The sequence below is a fragment of the Dipodomys merriami genome, unplaced genomic scaffold (assembly GCF_024711535.1).
Source record: "Dipodomys merriami isolate MVZ:Mamm:240054 unplaced genomic scaffold, mDipMer1.0.p SCAF_508, whole genome shotgun sequence".
Lineage (NCBI taxonomy): Eukaryota > Metazoa > Chordata > Mammalia > Rodentia > Heteromyidae > Dipodomys > Dipodomys merriami.
Genome location: NW_027206078.1, coordinates 515,012 through 537,078, shown reverse-complemented (window position 1 = coordinate 537,078; position 22,067 = coordinate 515,012). Strand labels below are relative to the sequence as shown.

The window sequence follows — 22,067 nt, the reverse complement described above, 5'->3', positions numbered from 1 at the left end:
CATGTGTATAAAAAGCCCCTGGACCTGCCATAGCTAGCTGTGAGTCTCCCTGTTCCCTGCTAGCTGTATCTGTCTAAGGCCCCAAGCCTCTTCCTCCATCTGAGGGAGAGGAACCACTCAGACTGCACTGTGGCATCTATGTCCTAACCATGTGCGGTCACGTAGACATGAAGATCATTGAACTCCGTAGTTTGCAGACAGGAAGTGGGGCACTGACACCCACTCTGTGGGCAACAGGACAGAAGCAGAAGCTTCCAAAGGGACTCTGTAGTGCCCTTTCTCACAGGGGAACTGGCAAGAAGGAACAGGGACCACCCCTGCCTAACTCCAGTGGACTAACCTTCCCCCTGCCCTCACCCACCACCCTGACACACGGGGGATATACCCACACACTCATACATCTTACTCCATGGGGTAGGCCTTCACTTCTGCCTCACGCTCACAGAACAGGCCCTGTCACCCACCTGACACCCAAGGACAGGCCCTTACCTCCTCCTCACACCCAAGGATGGACCCTCATCTCAAACCTCAACACCCACAGGACCGACTCACCCTGGTGGTTAGAAGCACGCATCAAGGATTCCCTCCCTCTTGCATCCTTGCCTTGTGTATCATCCCTCCATCTTCTTCCAACCCTCTATTCTTTTTCTTTTCCTTTTTGTCAATTGTGGGGCTTGAACTCAGGGCCTGGGCGCTATCCCTGAGCTTTTCTGCTCAAGGCTAGTGCTCTACCACATTGAACCACAGCTCTTCCAGTTTTCTGGTGGCTAATTGGAGGTAAGAGTCTCACAGACTTTCCTGCCCAGGTTGGCTTTGAACCGCGATCCTCAGATCTCAGCCTCCAGAGTAGTTAGGATTACAGGTGTGAGCTGCCTGGCTAACTCTGCTTTCTTGATGTGCTGTGACCACCGCCCCCGCTCTGTCCTCCCCCTCCCTGTGCCTCCCCCAAGCCGGACCTATAATTACATCTTTCTAATTGCCTGCCTTTCCCTCTGTCTTCTGTCCCAAACCATGACCTGCATGGGGAGGGAAAGAGCCACCCATTCTTGACTGTTTTCTGGCTTCCAAGATGGGTCCTACACAGTAGGTGTGGGAAATACCTACTAAGGAATGAAGACACATAGAAAACCACAAAAACCACAGCACAGACGGAGGCAAACACAGGCTGTGAGAAAATGTTCAAACACAGAGCCAGCCATGCACGTGAGCACACATGGTCTTTACCCTTGACAGTCAGCGTGGCTGAGGTCCTCTCCTTCCCACACACGCAGGAGTACTCCCCCGCGTCTGCCACAGCCAGGCCACGGATCTGCAGCTCACACACAGCCCCAGTCTGCCTCAGGCTGTGTCTGTCCCTGTTTCTCAGAGTCTCTGTTCCCTTTCTCCACTCCACTGGGGCTGCCTTGCTCAGCTCACAATGAAACGTGGCTGTATCTCCTTCTGTGGCCTCTCTGCTTCTCAGTCTTCCAATGAAGTGGGCAGGTAGGGCTGGGGAAAGTCAGATATTAGAAATATCAGACTTGCTGCAATCCACTGGGGAGTAGCATGGGACAGGGGAAGGACAAGACACAGAACTGAACAGGATAATAGGAAAGAACCCATGGCCCATGGGTGGGAAGCTGGCTGAAGACACAGTCTCCCGGTTCATACAACAGCCCAGAAGCAGAGAAGGATTCTGTGGTATACAAGATGAAGTGGCACAGACAGGAAGAGGGAACACTGAACATATAGGCAATGTTTGAGCATCAGAACGCAAATCAATTTGGCTGCTGTGGTCTTTACCCCTGACAGTCAGTGTGGCTGAAGTCTTCTCCTGCCCACACACGCACGAGTACTCCCCAGCGTCTGTTTCAGCCAGGCTCTGGATCTGCAGCTCACACACAGTGCCATCCTGCCTCACGCTGTGTCTGTCCCCATCTCTGAGGATCTCTGCTCCCTTTCTCCACTCCACCAGGGCCTCTTTGCTCAGTTCACACCGCAGAGTGGCTGTGGTCCCTTCTGTGGCCTCCTTGCTTCTCAGTTTTCCTATGAACTGGGCAGGCAGGGCTACAGCAGGGTCAGACAGAGACAGAGAACATCATCATCTTCATTCTCCTATACTAAACGAAGAGGTCCAAATGGGCAGAGTGGACAGGAGCACTTACCCTTCACAGTGAGTGTGGCCAAGGTCACCTGGTCCCCAAAGGAACACGAGTACTGCCCACCGTCCTTGGGTTGCAGGTCTCGGACCACCAGCTCGAGCATGGCACCCTCTTGGCGCAGGCTGTACTTCCCACCAGATTTCAGAACATCCTCTCCATGGCGCCACTCCACAGGTGCAGCCACAGATGAGAGCACACAGCGCAACGTGGCAGCTCCACCCTCTGGTACCTCCATGTCCTTCAGGGCCTCCCGGAACCGTACTGGCCGTGCTGTAAACAGTACAGACTCAGGTCACCCTCCCTAAGCAAGAGCCCACCTGTGGAAGCAGCAACAGTACATAGGCAGTTCACACACAGGGGGCCAGAGGCAGGGACCCCCACGTCCTCTAGGGAAAGGTAGAAGATATGTGAGTGGAATGGTGAGCCAGGGAGTAGGGGAATGAAAAGTGGCAGGGATTACAGACTGAATTGTGTCCTCCAAAATTCAGTGCGAAAGCACCAATTCCTGACTCAGAAGAAGACTAATTGGTAATAGGCACTCATTGATTCCTTTATTTGATTTTGGTGGTGCTCAGGGCCTTGAGCTTGGTAGGCAGGCACTCTTCCACTCTGCCACTTTTCCCTAGCCCTTTCTGCTCCATTGAGGTTTTTTTCAGATAGGATCTTGTGCTTTTTGCCTGGGCTGGCCTAGACCATGGTCTTCCGGTCTCTGCCTGGGATTAGAAGTAACTGAGAGAAAGTCTGTGTCACCACACCCTGAACTTTAAAGAAAGAATTAGCTAGGCTCCAGAGGCTCACACCTATAATCCAAGCTAGTTAGCAGAATGAGATCAGGAGGATTGCAGTTTCTTAAGATCCTTATTAATATAAAAGCTGGGTTTAGTTCACTCACCTATTATCAAAGATATGATAGGAAGTATAAAACAGTCATATTGTGGTGGAGGCCCAGGTCCAGGCAAAAGTCAAGACTCTATTTCAAAATAACTAGTGCAAAAAAAGTGCTGGAGGTTTAGCTCAGTGGAGAATGCCTGCCTAGTGAGGGTTAGGCCCTGAGGTTCAAATCCCAGTACCACCATCAGCGAAATAATAAATGAAAACGTAAAATAAGATCATTAGAATGGGCCGTTAGTTACACAGGACTGGTGTCCTTGTAAAAGCTCAGGCCACAGACATACACAGAGCACAACAATATGAGGACAACGGAGAAGACAGTGTCTTCAAGTGGAGGAGAGACGCCTCCAGAGTGCTTCGTAAAGACTGACACTTGGACCTGGGACTTGTATTCTCCACAACTGTCAGACAAAACAACTCCTGGTGTTTAGGCCACCCTAACTATGGCACTCGGTTAGGAGAGTACAAGTAATAAAACAGAGAAGCAAACCAAAGGTGGGAAGAGGGTGCCTGGAGGTACCATAAAAAAAAGACCTTATTGGCCACAGACAGAGGTCAGGAGACAGAAGGTGGGGAGTCTGGGGTCAAGGGTAGGGGTTAGGGAGGGGGAGGAGAGATGAGATATAGAGGAAGGAGCCAAGCAAGGCCTGCAAGTGCCCACACAGAGAACAGAAATGAACAAAGAAAGAACTAGAAGGCATCCTGGGATCCTCACTACGTCATGCTCCTGGTGGACATCTGCTCACCTTAACCATGAGTGCCTCAGGAAGGCAACTGCGGCAGACACCCTGGAACTTACCGTGGATCCTGACAATGGAGCTGCTCCAGGCCCCGCCAGCTTCACATTTGTACCGTCCACCATCCTGCAGGGTGGTGCCGGTGATAACCAGCTGGGCCCGGCAGCCTTCATAGCTCATTTGGCACCGTGCAGATGACCGCACTGTCTTTCCATCCTTGGTCCAGCGCACAGGGATATCCAGAGTGGAAGTCTCACATTCAAGGCTAAGGTCCTCGCCTTCTGTAACTGTGACATCCGTGAGAGGGCGGGAGAAGATGCTTGGTTTTTCTAGGGAACAGAGAACACAGTCAAGGTTGCTTCGGTGTACAGTGCAGCCGTGGTCCACAACTGCTATCCCTGACATGGTGTACTCTACGTGGCCTCCAGGGATAGACATGAGCTATGCCAAAGATCACGTAGGAGGAATTCAGCCTAGAATAGCCCAGGTCAGCCTCCCGAGTGGTGTTCCTGGGACTGGAGTCCCCATACCACTGGCAGCTAATTGTGCCTTTTCTGTGAGCCCCAGAAGCATGCTTGAGACCTTCTATCTGAGATGTTGTCTGAGCCTTTTCAAGGCTCTCCACAGACTACACTGGGTGCCCTGTCACGGCTTGCTCTGGCCTTTCAGCACAAAACCAACCGGTGACTCTCAGGGTGGCTGAGGTGCGCTGGTCACCCGCCTCCAAGTAGACGGTGCCCGAGTCCTTGAGCGCCAGCTGCCGCAGGGTGAGCACGTGGTAGCCCCCAGGCCGGGCCTCGATCTCATTGAGCTCATTGGCATGCAGTGGGGTCTTGTCCAAAAACCAGTGCACGGGTCCATAGTCGGCGGGGGAAACACGGCAGCAGAAGGTAGCGGAGGCGCCCTCCTGAACATCCGTGTCCTCCAGGTCCTCGGTGATAAGCACTCTCCGGCCTGAAAGGTCACAGGAAGGAGTGTCAGCCCCCCACTGTCTAGAGCTAGAGAAATATGGCTCTTCCCAAGGCTGTGGTCAGGAGACCCTTCCTGCAGGGTTACTCCTGCTCTTGTGCCAGGCACCTCCACACCACTTCAAGACCACTTCCTTCTCTACAAAGCAGGGAGAATGACAGCTGCTACCCTGCATGCTGACACAAACAACCACTGACACCTGGAGACAAACAATGACAGCAAAAAGTCGCCATCACTATTTTGAAAGCTCCTGAGCTGAGGATGAAACTGTTCTTGTCAGACCCAGACAAAATCACAAAGGGCTGTTACAAAGGTGGGTTACAACGGTGGTTCTGCTTCTCTGAAATAGACACTTTCTCAAGTTCCCAAAGAAACTCCTTCTAATTTCACTTATACCAATGCTTTGCATACCTTGCCTATCCAAGCACACAGAGTTTGAAAAAAAAAAAAAAAAAACTTATCTTCTCTAAGACGTCAGCAAAAGATGCCCTGACTGTCGGGGCACGCCACCAATGAGCAGACACTAACACTCCCCCTCTCCCTCGACCCCCTCTCCAGGTTTCCAAGACCAATGAACTCTGTACCCAAGCAGCATAGGTAAATGTCTACACCTCTGGTTTTCAACCTTCCCCTTCCTTCCTTGGATACACCTTTCCTTTACCACAGCACATGTGTTCCCATGGCAACACATTATTCTTCAGAGAATCTCACCCTGACCTTTTAAATCAGTGCTACCAAAACAATGGTCATACTGACCATCCCTTTTCCTCTGGGACTACCTAAGGCTCCCTGGCCACTGGCAAACCTGGCAGTGGTACATCATGTGCAGAACAATACCTGCAGAACACATGCCTCTGATGCCGCCCATGTCTGGACATCAGAGAAACATACCTTGAGCAATAAACACGTAAGTCAAAGAAGGCCACGCATTGATTTATAGAAGGTTGTATTGGAATGCCCTCCAAGACCACCTAGGTGATGAATCCTACCTCAGAGATGGGCCAAGCTGAGCCCAGATCGCTGATAACCTCTGAGTCGCTAGGGTCTATGTAAAGCCTCTATCTAAGCTCCCTGCGGTCCCCAAGGCCAGCATCCCAGTAAACAATGCAGTGAGTATCCCGCCTGCCTCACCATGCACTGAGAGCCGGGCCTGGGACTGGGCTTGGCCAATGTCACAGGTGTAGGTGTCGCTGTCTGCCTTTTCTAGGGCATTGATTGTGAGCCTCAGGGTCAAGCCCTCCTGGCTGAGGATGTGTTTTTCTGAGGCCCGCAGTTCCATGAGGCCCTTGCGCCAGGTCACAGCAGGTGCTGGGTATTCCGTCTTGCATGCAAACACAGCTGTGCCTTTTTCCTCTGCCTTCAGGTCAACCAGCAACTCGGTGAACTGATTGGTCTTTTCTAGGAGAGGGACAGAACAGGTAAAGGGTACAGGTTACAGGTTACACGCCATACCAGCCCTGTTCTCTTCCTTGGCAAACCTGAGTTCTCCCTGAGACTCTGAGTAATGTCTCAGGACAGAGATCACTTCATGACCAGAAGCTGGGTCTCCCAAGGCACTTACCTTCCACACGGAGGCTGGCGGTGCTCTTGGACGCTTCTGTCTCACATGTGTACTTGCCGGAGTCCTTGAGTGTGGCCCCTCGGATGACAAGCACAGCCCGTGCGCCTTCGCTCATCATGTCATACTTCTGACTCTTGCGGATGGCCTTCCCGTCTTTCAGCCAGCGGACAGAGGCTCCTGCCTTTGACAGTTCACAACTCAGCATTGCATCCTCGCCCGGTGTGGCTCGTTGGTCTTCCAGGGGCTTTGTGATGTCCACTGGCCTCTCTAAAGAGAGTGAAAGTGGCCACCCATGAATCACAGCCACTGCCACAGTGCCAACCACCACCTCAGTTACACCCATGACCATAGCCATGGCTACACAGCCACTTAACCATCACCACAGCTGCAGCCTTGGCCTCAACCTCAGCCCCGGCCAGAATGTGGGCCAGGAGAAGCATTTTGAAACATTGAGTGTCTGGAGACCAAGAACGCAGAACCTATAGCCCTAAAACCCTGCGACTTTGGACCCCAGGGATAGCAAGGCCTTGAAGTAGAAGCCCTGTCAGAAAAGGGGAGACCTGGAAGTCAGGGGCAACCCAGAATCAGGAGCTATGAAGCCATAGGACCTTGTATTCTTAGTGCCATTCAGGGCTCACAAGGCTGGCCCTTGTTCATAGAGCTTCACAAAGTACACCAAGTATGAAAGTCAGAAACACAAGCTCTAATAAACACCAATGGTGATTTCCCAGCCAAGCACCTGGACACAAGCTCAAGTGTCAGACTGGACAGATGGGCCACGTGTGAATAGGAGCTACCAGCCAAACAGGATAGTCAGACCACAGACTGGAGACCAAACTCCTAGGAGGTGAGCTCTGAATGTTCAGAAATGCATCGATTAAGCCCCTTGTATGATTAAACCCCTTCACATCTTAGCAGGTTCTCCAAATCACTACATCCTTTCAAATGAAGGTGGGAGGCTGGGAAGACAGGACCTAAAGCTTGTAGGTGTGGTAGCCCCGCCCCCACCAGCCACGGAGATAAGCCCGCTCCAGCCTGTGTGCCCACCTCTGACGATGAGTGATGCCTTGGAGGTGAGGTTTCGTATGGAGAAGACCACCTCCCCAGCGTCACTGGGTGCAGCGTCGAGGACGGTCAGCGTGTATCTGCGGCCCTGGCATGTGGCCCGGAAGTGGCCAGAGCTGCCCACTGTCTTCCCACCAACCGTCCACACCGCTGGGTCACCCGAACTCTCATGAGACAGAACACACTCGAAGCTGCAGCTCTCCCCCTCCAGCACTTCCACTGTCTTCAGCCTCTTGGTAATGCCCACGTGCAGATCTGAGAGCGATGGGAAACTTGTCATGGCAGACGGCCCAGAGACAGAGGACCAAGAACACAGCACTGCCCCAGAAAGTGTCAGATCACATTTCATGGCGTGTGTTCCTACTTGCTCTCCTTTCCTTCCTCACCCCCATGATCAACACCATAGCTTGCATGGCCAGTGGCTATGAGCTATGATCAAGGTGGCCAAGACAGCAAGGACGGTGCACTTCTCACCAGCTTGGAACATCTCAGGGAGGAGGAACTGGAGTCCCCAAAAGAGAGCTCCTTCAAAGGGCTTGGACAAATTCACTATTCCCCTTTAGACCACAAGCCAGGCTATCACACAGCTGCCATGAAATGAGGAACCAGCAAGCCTGTGAACATGTGTCTTCTAAATAAGCAGCTTTGGGGGCTGAGATCAGGATATCAAAACCTGAATTAGGGCAGTGGGCACCAGCCCTGTAGTTAGAAACCCAAACAAGCTGAGAGGGACATGCTCAAAACCCACAAGTTCAAGGTGGCAGGGCCAGACCTGGGTGCTGACTATGAACTGAGAAACCTCCTGTGGCTCTATAATTAATGAGAACTGGGTCAGTCATTACCAGGCCCTTGTCCTGGAGTCTTTCCCAGGCAGCCTCCTGCCCATATCCCTCAGCACCTCACACCCACACAGCCAGTTTCTGCTCAGAAATCAGCTACTCTGATACTCAGTCTGTATCCTGTGGTACAGAGCAAGTGTCTCCGGCCCACTGGGGCCATCAAGTATATCCAGAATAGCTGCCTACTCTTGGTTCTATGGCCTATTGTCCCCTGGCCCACCTACCTCCACCTGGACCTCTAGAGGGCACTAAGCCCGGCTCCCACAGGGATCTGCACAGACATCTCCTCGCCCCCTCTAAGCAGCCCTTCAGTCTCATAGAGTGCCACGGGCCACCCAGGTCGGAGGAAGACCACTCCCCAGGGTCACCCACCCCGATGTCTGGCCAGACCCTGCCCACGCACCGTGCACGCTGACCCGGGCACAGGTCTCCTCGCCGCCCACATGGCAGGTGTACAGGCCGGCGTCCTCATGGCTCAGGTCATGCACCACCAGCCCCCGCATGCCAACTGTGTTCAGGAAGTCATACTTGTCACTAGGACCCAGCTGCACACCATCTTTGCGCCAAACCACCTGGGCTTTGGGGTCCGAGATCTCACACTGCAGAGCCAGCGTGCCACGTTCCTCCACAGATGTATCATCCAGGGCTTTCAGGAACACCACTGGCTTTGCTGAAGGAAACATATGGCTTGGTTAGAGGATTTGGGCCCATCCAGAGGGCATGACCCCAAGACCCCCACAACAATGGCTCACCTCTCACCACCAGGCGGGCCGAGGTTGACACCTTGGGAGAGGTGGCGCGCACCACGCCTGCGTCAGCCTGTCGGACACTCTTCAGCACTAGTGTATGACGACAGCCCTCATGGCTGATCTCATGGTAGCTGTCATTGTACAGGGGTGTCCCGTTGAGTGACCATTCAATGTCCTCATCCTCGTGGGACAGGTCACACGAGAAGCAGACCCGGCCCTCTTCTGTGGCTTCAGCATCCTGCAGTGGCTGTGTCACCTTTACCTCCCGAGCTAAAGGAACAAGTCAGGGTCTCAGCACTGCATTGCCAGCTGAGCTAATACACTCCTAGTGGTTCACTACCCTCTCCACATCTCCCTACCTTCCACGGTAACCTTGGTGCTGCTCTGGGCATTGCCTGCCTGGCACCGGTAGGTACCAGCATCATCTGGAGTAAGTCGGAGGATGCGCAGCTCTGCCATCTGGCCCTCCAATGTAATTTTGAACTTGTCCGATGGGGCCAGGGGCGTGTCCTCCTTGTACCACTGCACAGCCTTAGGAGCAGGTTTGAAGTCACAGGACAAGACCACTGACTGCTGCTCACGTGCTGCCTTGGGCTCCAGCGGCCGAGTGAGCATCACTGGGATGTCTACAGAGAGTGGGAAGAAGGCAGAGCTGTGGGGTCACAAGAAACCAAATCAAGCTGCCCGTGCTCTGAGCCATGTCCATATTCACACGCGGTTCCTCCCCTCCCACCCTTCTTTGCATGCCTCCTCCTTGTCCCCACATGCCCACAGCCCGCCCCACATACCCTGCCCGACATGTGCTCCAGCCCTACATGCTCAACAAGCACCTGAGCATCTATCCTGCTCAGCAGACCTCTGATGACTAGCTCACCACCCTCTGCAAGCTCCCTCTGGGCCCTCCACCTCCTATCCTGTGGCCGTGTTCTGCCCAACTCCCCCTCCCCAAAGCCACTGAGCAGTGTCCACCCTGTCCTGAACCCAGGCATGGCCGCACAGACCTCTGATCAGATCAAACTTTCCCTGCTTCCTTCACTCAAGCTCTCCCATGCCCCCTATGCCGGCTATGGTCCAACACAGATCACCTATGGTCCAGGGCTCAAGTCCACTGAATTCTAGCCCTGACACACATCCCTACCCCACAGGCCCGAGTCTTTCCACTCCAGGCCTTGAGCCAGAGGCATCCGTGGCCTTCGGCCATGTCTGCTCATGGTACTGCCTGTGTTTACCCCCACCTAACTCACCTGAGACAACGAGGCGGGCAGAAGAGCGAGACTTGCCGATGGTGAAGTGCACAGGCCCAGTCATGGTAGAGCAGGTCTTCCTCAGCGTCAGCCGGTGCACGGTGCCTTCCTGCTCCAGCCCCACACTTGCTCCTGCCTGCAGCACAGTCTTACCCAGGAGCCACTTGGGTGGTCGCACGGAAGGGATGGAGGTCTCACACTCAAACCAGGCGGGGGCAGGCTCCATCACTGTCACATCCTGCAGGCCCCGCACAATGGTGATGGATTGCTCTGTGGGTGAAGGACTGGTCATCAGCGGGATACTGCAGAGAGGACCAGTGTCCCAGGGCGACTTCCATGTTCCTTCCTGGGGGTAAACCCTCTCACTTCCCAGAGAGCTAGCATCTGGGAGGATGCCTGGGCAAGCCATACACATACACATACAGACACTCTCCCAGGAAATCCAGAAGACCGTGCATCTAGCCCCACGCACCTTCCACAAAGAACTGGGCACTGGTCTTAATGTCTCCAGCATCACAGGTATAGGTGTCCTCATCTCCAGGCTGCACATCGTTGATAACCAGCTTCCGGTAAAGGCCGTCACTGACCATATCATACTTGGGCCCGGGCTCAATCTCCACGCCACCCTTGAACCATCGCACCTGGGCGCTGGCTCGGGACACCTGGCACTCAAGTACACCACGGTGCTTCTCCATGGCAATCTTGTCCCGCAGTGGCCGTAAGAGGGTCACGGGCAGCTCTGTGGGCATAGCCAGGTGGAATCAGAATAGCTGGACTAGGCACTTTATCTGCATGGGCATCAACAGGCACTGTTCCTGGCCTTAGGTACCCAATGGCTTGACCTTCGCTCAATTCTTTAAAGCCAACGTCTCTGCTTGCACCAAGAGGTAGCCAAGTCAAGTGTCCCTCTCAGGGATGGTGTGGGTCACCAGCAAGGTGGGTGGCTGCACCTCTGCTGAAAGCGCATCCCACTCTACAACTTCTTTTTGCCCATGAAAGGCCTCCCTGACCCATGCAGCCCTGCCCACTCTCTCCTCGGCGGCATCCATACCCAGCCTGGAGCTCATCCACGGGCAGGGCCTTGCCAATTCCTCCCTCAGGAGCTCCCATCCCCTCACACACCCCAGCTTGCCCTCACCTGCCTGCCTGAAGGTTGTCCCTCCCTCCCTCCTCTTGGTCCCTCAATTGCTATCAAGGGTACCAGGAAAGGCATCCTGCTTGTCAGAAATCCATACCACTTGTCTCCAGTGTGGACTGCAGCCTCAGGAAGGAGAATTCACCATGAACTCCCCCTTTACACACAGGACGGGGCCTAGTCCTCCCATCTCCCCAGGTGTCCCACATCCCGGCCCTACTGTTCTGCTTACTCTCCTGAGTCACTGATTCAGAAGATGCTAGACACTTCAAGTCCTGTTTGAGCAACTTGCCTCTGAGGCCTTGTGCTCATGACCAATAACTACCAGTCCTTCCTCCAGTCCCCCCTCCCCTGAGACCCCCACTCACCTTTCACTCGAAGATGGGCTCGAGATTCTGCATTTTCAGCTACAAATTTTATCTCCCCTGCATCTTCTGCCAGGACTCTCCGGTAGATCAGAGTGTATATCCTTCCTGGGGACAAAGGCCAGTCAGAACTGGATGGCGGCACCGAGCATGGGGGCAAGGCCCTTGCCTACCTGCGGCCTGCTTTGCCCTCTCACCTTCCTGGCGAATGCGCACATTGTCACTGGGCCGCAGCTTGCTGGCCTCTCGGAACCACTGTCCAGGAACCTCGTCATGGGACACTTCACAGGAAAAGGTGGCGCCCTCCTTCTCCATCACCTCCACATCCTCCAAGGGCCTCACGATCTGGACATTGCGCCCTGAGGAAACAAGGGTAGCTCTACCACGCTCCCAAGCATGCAGCACTCCCAGCAGGGCCACCCTCCCGCTTACTAAGGGATGGCAAAGTGGCCAGGCACCTCACGGAGGGACACAAGGAGATCCTCACATTCACTGGCTGTATCCCAAACACCTTGCCCAAGACTCACCCTGCACCTTCAGGGATGCGGAAGTTTGAGCATCGTGGGCATCACACACATAGATGCCCTGGTCCCCAATCTCACACCGGTAAATAGTGAGACTTCTGCAGGTGCCCTGGGCCACTATGCCTACTGCTTTGCCAGCCCGTAGCTCTACACCATCCTGTAGAAGAAAGAGGCCACGTCAGGTGCTGGGGTGGCTCAACCCAGAGGTCTCCCTCCTGCCTGCCTGCTCATGACTCGAGATGAGGAAGGGACAAAGGCACCTTAAGCCAGCGGACGTTGACGTTGGGTCTTGAGAGCTCACACTCCAGAGTCACTTTCTCTTTCTGGGTGGTGACTACATCTTGCAGTGGGCGGCTGAAGTGCACAGGCAGCTCTGGGAAGACAGGAGGAGGAAGGTGAGGGAAGACAAAAAGCTATGCGGTAACTAACTTCTAGGCTAGGGTGGTGTTGGGGTGGCAGATTACACAAGGCAGATTACACAGCCTGTCCCCAATTATGGCTGTACGCTTGCCTAGGCCACGCGGGGAAAGGAGATGGCAGGCTCTAGATTCTAGAGTCCACTCACCGGTGACTACCAGCCGGGCTGATGTATGCACACCCTCAGCCCTGAAGGCCACCAGCCCACTGTCCTGTGGCCGTAGTTCAGAGAGCTTTAGCATGTGGACGGGGCCCTGCACTGCCAGGTGGCATGTGGGCCCGGGTTGGAGCCGCAGGCCATCCTTGGTCCAGCTGCCTTCCACGTCTGCGTGTGACAATTCCACCTCCATGGTGGCAGTGCCCTGCTCCTTCACCTCCACAGCTTGCAAGCCTCTGGCCAGCCGGACCTGGCGCACTGGGGTACATGGTGGGGAGCACTGATTAGATGCTGCAGTGAAGCCCTCCCATCCCACCAACCAGAACTCTGACTCTGTGTCAGCACCTTCCCTCCACCTGCCCACCCCAGGATTTGCAGACTCAGGTCTGCAACTTGCTCCCCTTCCCTTCTCTCCCAATCCAATTTCCTCAGAACCCTCCAAGAGAAAAACCTGCTCATTAATCCTCACCCCAATTTAAGGCAACATTCCTAGCTCTGGTGGCTACCCTCACTCCTGGAGCTCTCCCTCCGGCCCACCCTTCCAGGCCCCCCACCCCAGAGAGAGACCCACCGATCTCTCTTCCCCCCAGCCCCAGGGCCCCAGGCTCACTCTCCACATTGAGCTTGGCCTGTGTCTTGTCATCTGGCGTCTCACAGCCGAAGAAGCCTCTGTCCACGAAGCCCACACTGCGCAGCACCAGGCGGTGCCGCGTGCCCTCAGCACAGATCTCCACGTTCTCACCGGGTACCAGGGCCACAGCATTCCGTGTCCACTTCACCTCGGGCCATGGCCTTGTCAGCTCCACCTCCAGTGTTACAGAACTCTGCTCCTCCACCGTCTGTGGTTCCAGCTTCTTTTTAAAGAGCACTGGAGCCTCTGGGGGACAGGAAGGCAAGGATCTCCCTGGAGTGGGGGATTCACTCCCAACCTCCATGCTTGGGAACCAGGGTCCCAAAATTCCATTTCAAGGCCTCAGCTACACATTTGCACATTTTATGAAGTAAGATCAGTTGCTCCTTCCACTGCTCCTCCCAAGTCTGCTCCCCTCTTCTAAAAAAATTGTGCCATGCCCCAGTGCCTGAAATGTCTACTGCAGCCAGCAGCATCGTACTTCTAGGGACTGAGTGGGCTGAGTTTGCAGCCCCCAGAACAGCCGCACCATCATTTGTGCGTAACAAGGTGCAAGGATGCTTGCTTGCTCATGTTAAGGGGGAAAAAAATTAAAAAGTAGTGTCACTATTGGCTCACACCTGTAATTCTAGCTACTGGAGAGACTGAGAGCTGAAGATTGAGGTTCAAAGCCAACTGGGCAGGCAAGTCCAGGAGACTCCAATCAACCACCAAAAAGCCAGAAGTAGAACTGTGGCTCAAATGGTAGAGCTCTAGCCTTAAGCAAAAAAAACAAAACAAAAAACAAAACAAAAAAAAAAAAAAACAAAGGGACAGCAGCACCCAAGCCCTAGTATCTGAACCAAAAGAAACAAACAGGCTTTAGACTACTGCCCCAGGATCTCCTCAGGAGGTGCACATGTCCAGATCGCATCCTCACATGAATTCGTTTTGGCTACCACTTTCTTTCAAATGAAATCTGGGCCTTGATAAGCTCAGACACACTTCATGCTTCTGGGCACGCAGGCTGACATGCTTATTCTCTTCATCAGATGAATCAGACGCCCACCTCTTCCAGAAGTCTCCTAAAGTGCTTCAACCTAAGACCATTCCCTACTAGGCACAACTGCAGAATTGCATCTTCTATCCTACAGACTAGGAATCCATTCCCTCAGGTCCTGGGTCATCTTTCTGTAGCTGACAGTTTTCATGTCACGTAAAGGTCAGCCAGACCAGCAGGACACAGGTAGGCAATGCTGTGCCATCAGCCATTAGTCCACCCTGAAAGCCCTGCTCACCCCCGGCCTCACCTCTGACTCGCAGGGCTGCAGAAGAGGAGATACCCTCAGCCTCCACTGTGATCTGGCCAGCATCCTCCAGCGCCAGGGCTGAGATGGTCAGGCTGTGGCTGGCACCACTCTGGGATATCAGAAACTTCTCGCTTGGCTGCAGCTGGGAACCATCCCGAAACCAGATGACTGCCACATCACTGGGGGACACCACGCACTGGAAGGTAGCCTCACGGCCTTCTTCTGCAACCACAGCACTCAGCCCTGATGTGAACTTGACTACTCTGGGAACTGCAGAGGAAAGCTCTGCTTGAGAGACCACGGGAAGGGCTCTGCCAAGATCCCTCTTGTAGTCAGGAGTAGGGTCACCTCCCCTAAGGAGCCGCCTGCTTCCCCCACTGTCCCACACATACCATTAACGGTGAGCTGTGTGCTGGTGCGGTCATTGCGGCTCTCACACACATACTCTCCTGCATCCTCTTCACGCAGGCCTGACACTGTCAGCGAGCGCAGGGGCCCCTCCGCAGCCATCTGGAAGCGCTTGCCTGCCCGCAGCTGTGTGCTCCCACAGCGCCACACCACCTCCGCCTGCTCCGGGATCAGCTCACAGACCAGCCTCACCGTGCCCCCTAACTCCCCGGTGACAGGTTCCAGGGGCCTGGAGAACTTGGTAACCACCTCTGCAGGCACAATGGGGATATCAGTCTGCGCCCTGCATGGATCCCCTGTAATCCCCACACCTGCTAGTCTTCATGGCAGACGGGGGGGGGGGGGAGCCGAGGAGACCCTTCCACCTGCTTACCTTCCACCTGCACAGGGAAGTCCTGAACCTCAGTGCCCACACGGCAGCTGTACACGGCACTGTCTAGCACCTGGGCCCCACGCACAGTCAAGGTGTGCGAGACCCCTGAGCTAGTGGTCTCATGCCGCTTGCTGCGACGGATCTCAACTCCATCCTTGAGCCAGGTCACTGTGGCCACGGAGGATGCAGTAATCGTAGCAGTCAGGACGATGTCTTCATGTTCCCTGACCACCAGAGGCTCCCTGCGGCTGGGTCTCTCTGGGACCAGAGGCTCAAGCTCTGGCTCTGGGGGAGAGGAGGAAAACTGGCATGAGGGTGGGGACCTGAGTATATCATTTTCCAACCACAGCCCTCACTGCTGCCTCTCTGTGGAGCCAGAGGGACAGGTGCCACCTATTGGCCACCATTTAGGTACCCAGGAGCCGTGAAAGATGGCTACAAAGGACATCAGGCTTGAGGATCACCAGCTCTTCTCAACCAATTGCTGAAGCCCAGGGCCTTGTCTTCCAAAGAAGGTTGACTCCACAGACAAATGTGGTGCCAGATATAGTACCACAGTAAAATCTTGCCACGAGGGGCTGAGGCTGGCAGTCCATGGGGACAGCCAGGAAAGACAGCATGCGTGTGCAAACCCCACTAAGCAAAAGCTGAGAGTTAAACATGGGAAGCAAAGGTTGAGCGGGAGAGGGCCAAGAAGGGTGGTGCCTGCCTCATCCAGCAGGACCCTTAGACCACACTGACTGAGCAGTGGGCGATGAGGGGGAAATGGCAGATCAGTGGTTAAGGGGTCCAGGTAAGGATAGGGATAGCTAGAAAAGCACAGCATCAGCCAGCTCAGGATCGATGTCTCCAGCAAGACACTGGAGGATGCCATCTGATTTTACTGGATGGTGTTCAACTGTAAGGCTGCCAGGGCTCTCCCAATAACTTTCCTGGGAGTGGGGCTGCACCCACAGGAGTGCTGAGAGGGCACAGGGACAGCTGTGGAGGGGAGGGTTGGGAGGGAGAGTGGGAGAGAGAAGTGAGCGGCAGGCCAGCTTGGCTCCGAGGCAGGCCTGAACGGAGTCGTCCCACAGTGCCAACCCAGAGCTGACTGTCAGAACCCTAAGGCCAACTTAGGGATCCCACACCTACACAGGGAAGAACATCCAAGGGAAGGGCCCCTCAGACTAAGGGCTTTGAGTTCAGAGCTTGCCTAGAACAGACCATTCTGCCTAAGAATAACAGAAAGGGCCAAACACCAGCAAGATTGTGGCTCTTTCCACAGTCCTGGAACTTTAAAAGCTCCACCATAGGAAGACACAACACCAGAACTCATGACAGGCAAGGTTGGGCAGAAGTTGCCTGGAATAAGGAAAGGAGTGCTACATTCTCATCATGTACCTTGGGTAGCAGAGGAGAGAGTCCAGCAGCCCAGGAGCACAGAAAGGAACCCAGCACTGACCCAAACCCAGGCCCGTCCCAGCCTTGCATTCCCATGACAAGACCCATAGCCCAACCCTGAACTATCCTAACACTGACCTGTGACATCCAAATGGAAGGAGACCTTCTGGCCCCCGGCCTCGCAGCTGTACTCCCCAGCATCCGCCTTGCCCGCCTGCTGCACCACCAGCCGCCGTGTGCAGCCAGACATCTCCACGCGCACCTTCGAGCTGGAGCCCAGCTTCTTCCCGTCCTTGTACCAGGTCACCTCCGTCTGCGCCTGAGCCACCTCGCAGCTCAGTGTGGCACTGGCCCCCGCCTTGGCCTTCACCTCGCTTTTTGCCTGCTGCTCCTTGGCAAACACCACCTTGGGCTCTGAGAACACATAGGAAGAGACACACTAGATCTAGACCAGGGTGGCCACCCAGGGGAAAGAAAATCTGGATGAGGTGCCAAGCTAGGGGCTAGCCTCTCTGGGCTCTGTGTGGCCAGGACAAGTCCCAGTTCTGGTCGGTATAATCCAGGTTTATACACACATCCTGCAAGTGCCCCACTGCGCAGTTCCAGGGGCTCTCTGCACAGCCTCTGTGCACAAGCTTCTTCAGGGAGGTGCTGAAGTGGTGATGCGAGTGACATAGAGATTGTCTCCCGCAGGACCATAAAGAGCATGTCCTCACCACAGGAACGAGAGTCCCGGAAATTCAAATCTCATCCTAGGGGTAGGCTCTCTCCTGCTCTTAGCAGTCTCCCAAACAACTGGATTTAACCCTTCTTATGTGAGTTTTTGTTAAGTATGGTTCCTCTATCTTATTTTATTTTACTGTGTCAGCACTGGGGAGGAACTCAGGGCCTTACACTCATACTTAGCTTTTTTGCTCAAGGACAGTGCTCTCACTTGAGACATATGTCTACTTCCACTTTTCTGCTGGTTAACTGGAGGTAGGAGTCTCTCAGACTTGTCTACCCAGGCTGGATATGAACTGGGATCCTCAGATCTCAGGATCCTTAGTACCTTGGTTCTGTTTCTTTAAAAGTTATCAAATGATATGAGTATCCTATACTTATGACCTCAGAAGAGTGAGTCAATCCACTGAGTTATGGTTAAAGATAACAAATTTATTTACACTAAAGGGGGCCTACAACTACCTTGTCCTGGGCTAGATACCCAGAACCCAGAGCAGCCTCGACCACCAAACCTCCAAGCCTCCAATGGGCAGCCCCGACCTTTATTAGTTGATCTGAAATTAGTCAGCCTGCAAATCTCCAAAGCTCAGACCTCCAAAGCTCCAAAGCTCCAAACCTCCGAAAGGGAAGGCTTTTCCTTTCTTCCCTTCCTCCTTCTCTGCACGCCTCTCCACTCTTCACAGGCCTGCTCTGCTCTGCTCCGGGAGGCATCTCTCCAGAGGCCTCTCTAGGGGGAGGTCCCAAATGGCCCCTCGAGGAGTCCCCAAATGATCTCTGGAGGAGGTCCTCCTCTTGAGGAGGCCCCAACTGACCTCTGGAAAAGGTCCCAAATGGCCCCTCGAGGAGGCCCCAAATAGCTTCTTGAGGAAGCCCCAAATGACCTCTGGAGGCCTGCCCTTCCCTCCTCAGGCCTGTCCTGCTCTACTCCAGTAGGCTTTCCCCTCTTGCTGTTTCTCTCCCCACTCTGTCTCCCCTGTCTGTAGCTCTACTTCTTTGTTGCTCTCTCCCCTCAGGACTCCCCTCAGGACTCTCCTCAGGACTCCCCTCAGGACTCCCCTCAGGACTCCTCAGGACTCTCCTCAGGACTCCCCTCAGGACTCCCCTCAGGACTCTCCTCAGGACTCTCCTCAGGACTCCTCAGGACTCCCCTCAGGACTCCCCTCAGGACTCCCCTCAGGACTCCCCTCAGGACTCTCCTCAGGACTCCCCTCAGGACTCCCCTCAGGACTCTCCTCAGGACTCTCCTCAGGACTCCCCTCAGGACTCCTCAGGACTCCCCTCAGGACTCCCCTCAGGACTCATCAGGACTCTCCTCAGGACTCCCCTCAGGACTCCCCTCAGGACTCTCCTCAGGACTCTCCTCAGGACTCCCCTCAGGACTCTCCTCAGGACTCCCCTCAGGACTCCCCTCAGGACTCTCCTCAGGACTCCCCTCAGGACTCTCCTCAGGACTCCCCTCAGGACTCCCCTCAGGACTCTCCTCAGGACTCTCCTCAGGACTCTCCTCAGGACTCCCAGTCTTTCCCATGCTCTTCTCTCATCCAGACTCTCCTCAGGACAACCCTCAGGACTCTCCTCAGGACTCCCCTCAGGACCCCTCAGGACTCCCCTCAGGACTCCCCTCAGGACTCTCCTCAGGACTCCCCTCAGGACTCCCCTCAGGACTCCCCTCAGGACTCCTCAGGACTCCCCTCAGGACTCTCCTCAGGACTCCTCAGGACTCTCCTCAGGACTCCCCTCAGGACTCCCCTCAGGACTCATCAGGACTCCCCTCAGGACTCTCCTCAGGTCTCTCCTCAGGACCCCTCAGGACTCTCCTCAGGACTCCCAGTCTTTCCCATGCTCTTCTCTCATCCAGACTCTCCTCAGGACAACCCTCAGGATTCCTGGTCTCCTCTGGACTCCCCTCAGGACTTGGAACATGCAGCCTTCACATAATCTGTGCCCCTCTCCTTTCTGCGGCTTGGCCCACCCCTTCGGCAGCATGGCACGGCCCTGGGTTGCACATTCCTTGGGGTGGTAACTTCAGCCTCTTGATGCCTGCCCCTCCAGCGGGCTTGGCCACAGGGCCACGCTGGTTATTGCACTATTTTTATATACATTTTGATGTAGCTTTCCACAAATTGGTAAAATTGTTGAAACTTCTTCAATTTACAGGCATAAAACAATATCATGCTTTATTCCCTACTTTGTCAGAAAGGTACCTGGTGGGTTTTTTCTTTGGTACATCTATCAACGAACTGTCGTGTCCAGATGCAATACCAAACTGCCATGTAAGTGAGCACTTAGGGGTCATGTAAAACCATGACCCACCACACGGAAGGTTGTGTTACCTCACAGACGCCTTATGGCCCTGGCTGGGTGTCACATATGCACTCAAATCACTTGGGAAATTCTACAGAAGTAATCCATCTTGCCAATACAGGCTGCCACACATCATTAACGGAGTGTATGATGTGCCATGAGGTTAGAGTCCTTTTCACTTCTATATGTATAACTCAAACTCCTGGAGGTTTGCTAATGCAAAATGTTCTAACTGAAGACAAAAGAACAAGATTTGCTTTAAAAAGAGAACTCCAAAATACAGAGACGTTGTATCACAGGATCATATCTACAACCTACCCTGGACTCTTGGTCTTGATTGCTCAGGCATTGCCACCAAAACATGGTTTTAGACTGTGCCCCAGTGAGGAGCACACAGTGCTTAGTGTGAAAGGCAAGAATGAATTTGATGATCTGATATTTAACCCTGGGAAGCAGGAACTTCCTCTTATTAGTTTCAGGAAAAATAAAAGACCTCTGACTTTGGACAGCCTTTGTGGGATTCTAGATGAGTGCATTGGGAGTTGCCCAAAAGCACCAAAGAAACAGATCCCAGGTGAGGATATATGACCTAGCTCAGATGGCAAGATAAAGCTAGAGTGCTGAGTCTGAGGAACATCAGGACTAATTAGGCAGAGACAGGCAACTGATGAGGACTGAGTTCTCCTTTCTAGAACACTTCTTCAGGTGCACAGGTAAGGCACCAGACCTCCCAACCACGTGCTTCCCGTTTCCTGTTCCCTGGTTCAGCATGGGCATACAGACAGGAGGTGAGAGATGGATGACCTGAAGAGATGATATCTAATGACTAAAAGGCTACAAAAGAAGAGAACAGATTCCCAACACTGACCTGTGACACCCAGGTGGAAGGAGACCTTCTGGCCTCCGGCCTCGCAGCTGTACTCCCCAGCATCTGCCTTGCCCGCCTGCTGCACCACCAGCCTCCGCGTGCAGCCCGACGCCTCCACGCGCACCTTCGAGCTGGAGCTCAGCTTCTTCCCGTCCTTGTACCAGGTCACCTCCGTCTGCGCCTGGGCCACCTCGCAGCTCAGTGTGGCACTGGCCCCCGCCTCGGCCTTCACCTCGCTTTTTGCCTGCTGCTCCTTAGCAAACACCATCTTGGGCTCTGGACACAGACAAGAGAACAAGGCAGTAATCCTAGCTACTCAGGTGGCTGAGAAATGAGGATAATGATTCAAAGCCAGATTGGATAGCAAAAGTCTATGAGATTTATTTTTTATTTTTTGGGGGGGGTCCGGTCATGGGGCCTGGACTCTGGGCCTGGGCGCTGTCCTTCAGCTCTTCAGCTCAAGGCTAGCACTCTACCACTTTAGCCACTGTGCCACTTCCGGCTTTTTTCTTTTTGCTTATGTGGTGCTGAGGAATCGAACCCAGAGCCTCATGCATGCAAGGCAAGCACTCTAACACTGAGCCACCTTCCTAGCCCCAGTCTATGAGATGTTTAACTCCAATTACCCACAAAAATCCAGAAGTACAACTGGCTCGAGCCTTGAACAAAAACAACTCAAAGATGGTTCTCAGACCCAAAGCTCAAGCCCCAGTACTGGCACAGAGACAAGAAAGAAACAGAGACAGAGATATCAGAGAGAAACTATAGAATAGATCCAAATTCTTCAGTGTCTAGCACTCACCTGAGCCCAATCAGGCTAGTCCTGATTAGCAGAGCACTGCATGACAATGCACATGGTTCTAAGCTATGTGTGGCCCACTGTGATGTTTCATAGCTGTGTATGGAGAGGCCTGGGGTACTCAGCCCTCATTACCCCCGAGCACCCCAGACTCCCCAGCCCAGACGACCTGCTGCTGCCTGGGTGGTCACTGAAGCCTGGCCTGCCCCTGACAATGCCACCTTCCTGATCTTTGCAGACAGGATCCTGACTCTTCCTTGCCTCAGATTTCCCACAGCCCACAGACCACCAATGACCTACCAACTCTTTCCCACCATTCAGGGGCCCCGGCAAAAGGATAAAGGAATGTCTATCCTCAGCACCAACAAGCAGCACATATCTTTCTTGGCCAAGGCTATAAAAGGAATATCAGAGAGCAGAGACCCATCCTGGGCCAAGAGGGAAGAAGACTGAACTATGGTGGCTCCTTTCCCCAGGCAGAGAGGAGGTAGAGGA

The 22,067-nt window shown here is 54.1% G+C and overlaps 1 protein-coding gene across 1 annotated transcript in view; it reads right to left on the bottom strand.

Annotated features, from left to right (window-relative positions):
* Window positions 1-22,067, bottom strand: part of LOC138810737 (obscurin-like) — a 115,337-nt gene that overhangs the window by 54,573 nt on the left and 38,697 nt on the right. Inside the window, exons 18-41 of the mRNA XM_069997934.1 lie at window positions 20,774-21,049; window positions 17,017-17,292; window positions 15,496-15,780; window positions 15,107-15,373; window positions 14,715-14,984; window positions 13,405-13,671; window positions 12,786-13,052; window positions 12,481-12,593; window positions 12,224-12,377; window positions 11,894-12,055; window positions 11,700-11,804; window positions 10,669-10,935; window positions 10,197-10,466; window positions 9,312-9,578; window positions 8,956-9,222; window positions 8,607-8,873; window positions 7,347-7,619; window positions 6,300-6,566; window positions 5,870-6,136; window positions 4,451-4,723; window positions 3,832-4,098; window positions 2,145-2,411; window positions 1,783-2,046; window positions 1,225-1,488 (exon numbers count right to left, since the gene is read on the bottom strand). Coding sequence (XP_069854035.1) covers window positions 1,225-1,488; window positions 1,783-2,046; window positions 2,145-2,411; window positions 3,832-4,098; window positions 4,451-4,723; window positions 5,870-6,136; window positions 6,300-6,566; window positions 7,347-7,619; window positions 8,607-8,873; window positions 8,956-9,222; window positions 9,312-9,578; window positions 10,197-10,466; window positions 10,669-10,935; window positions 11,700-11,804; window positions 11,894-12,055; window positions 12,224-12,377; window positions 12,481-12,593; window positions 12,786-13,052; window positions 13,405-13,671; window positions 14,715-14,984; window positions 15,107-15,373; window positions 15,496-15,780; window positions 17,017-17,292; window positions 20,774-21,049 — 5,922 coding nt within the window. The remainder of the gene's footprint in view (window positions 1-1,224; window positions 1,489-1,782; window positions 2,047-2,144; window positions 2,412-3,831; window positions 4,099-4,450; window positions 4,724-5,869; window positions 6,137-6,299; window positions 6,567-7,346; window positions 7,620-8,606; window positions 8,874-8,955; window positions 9,223-9,311; window positions 9,579-10,196; window positions 10,467-10,668; window positions 10,936-11,699; window positions 11,805-11,893; window positions 12,056-12,223; window positions 12,378-12,480; window positions 12,594-12,785; window positions 13,053-13,404; window positions 13,672-14,714; window positions 14,985-15,106; window positions 15,374-15,495; window positions 15,781-17,016; window positions 17,293-20,773; window positions 21,050-22,067) is intronic.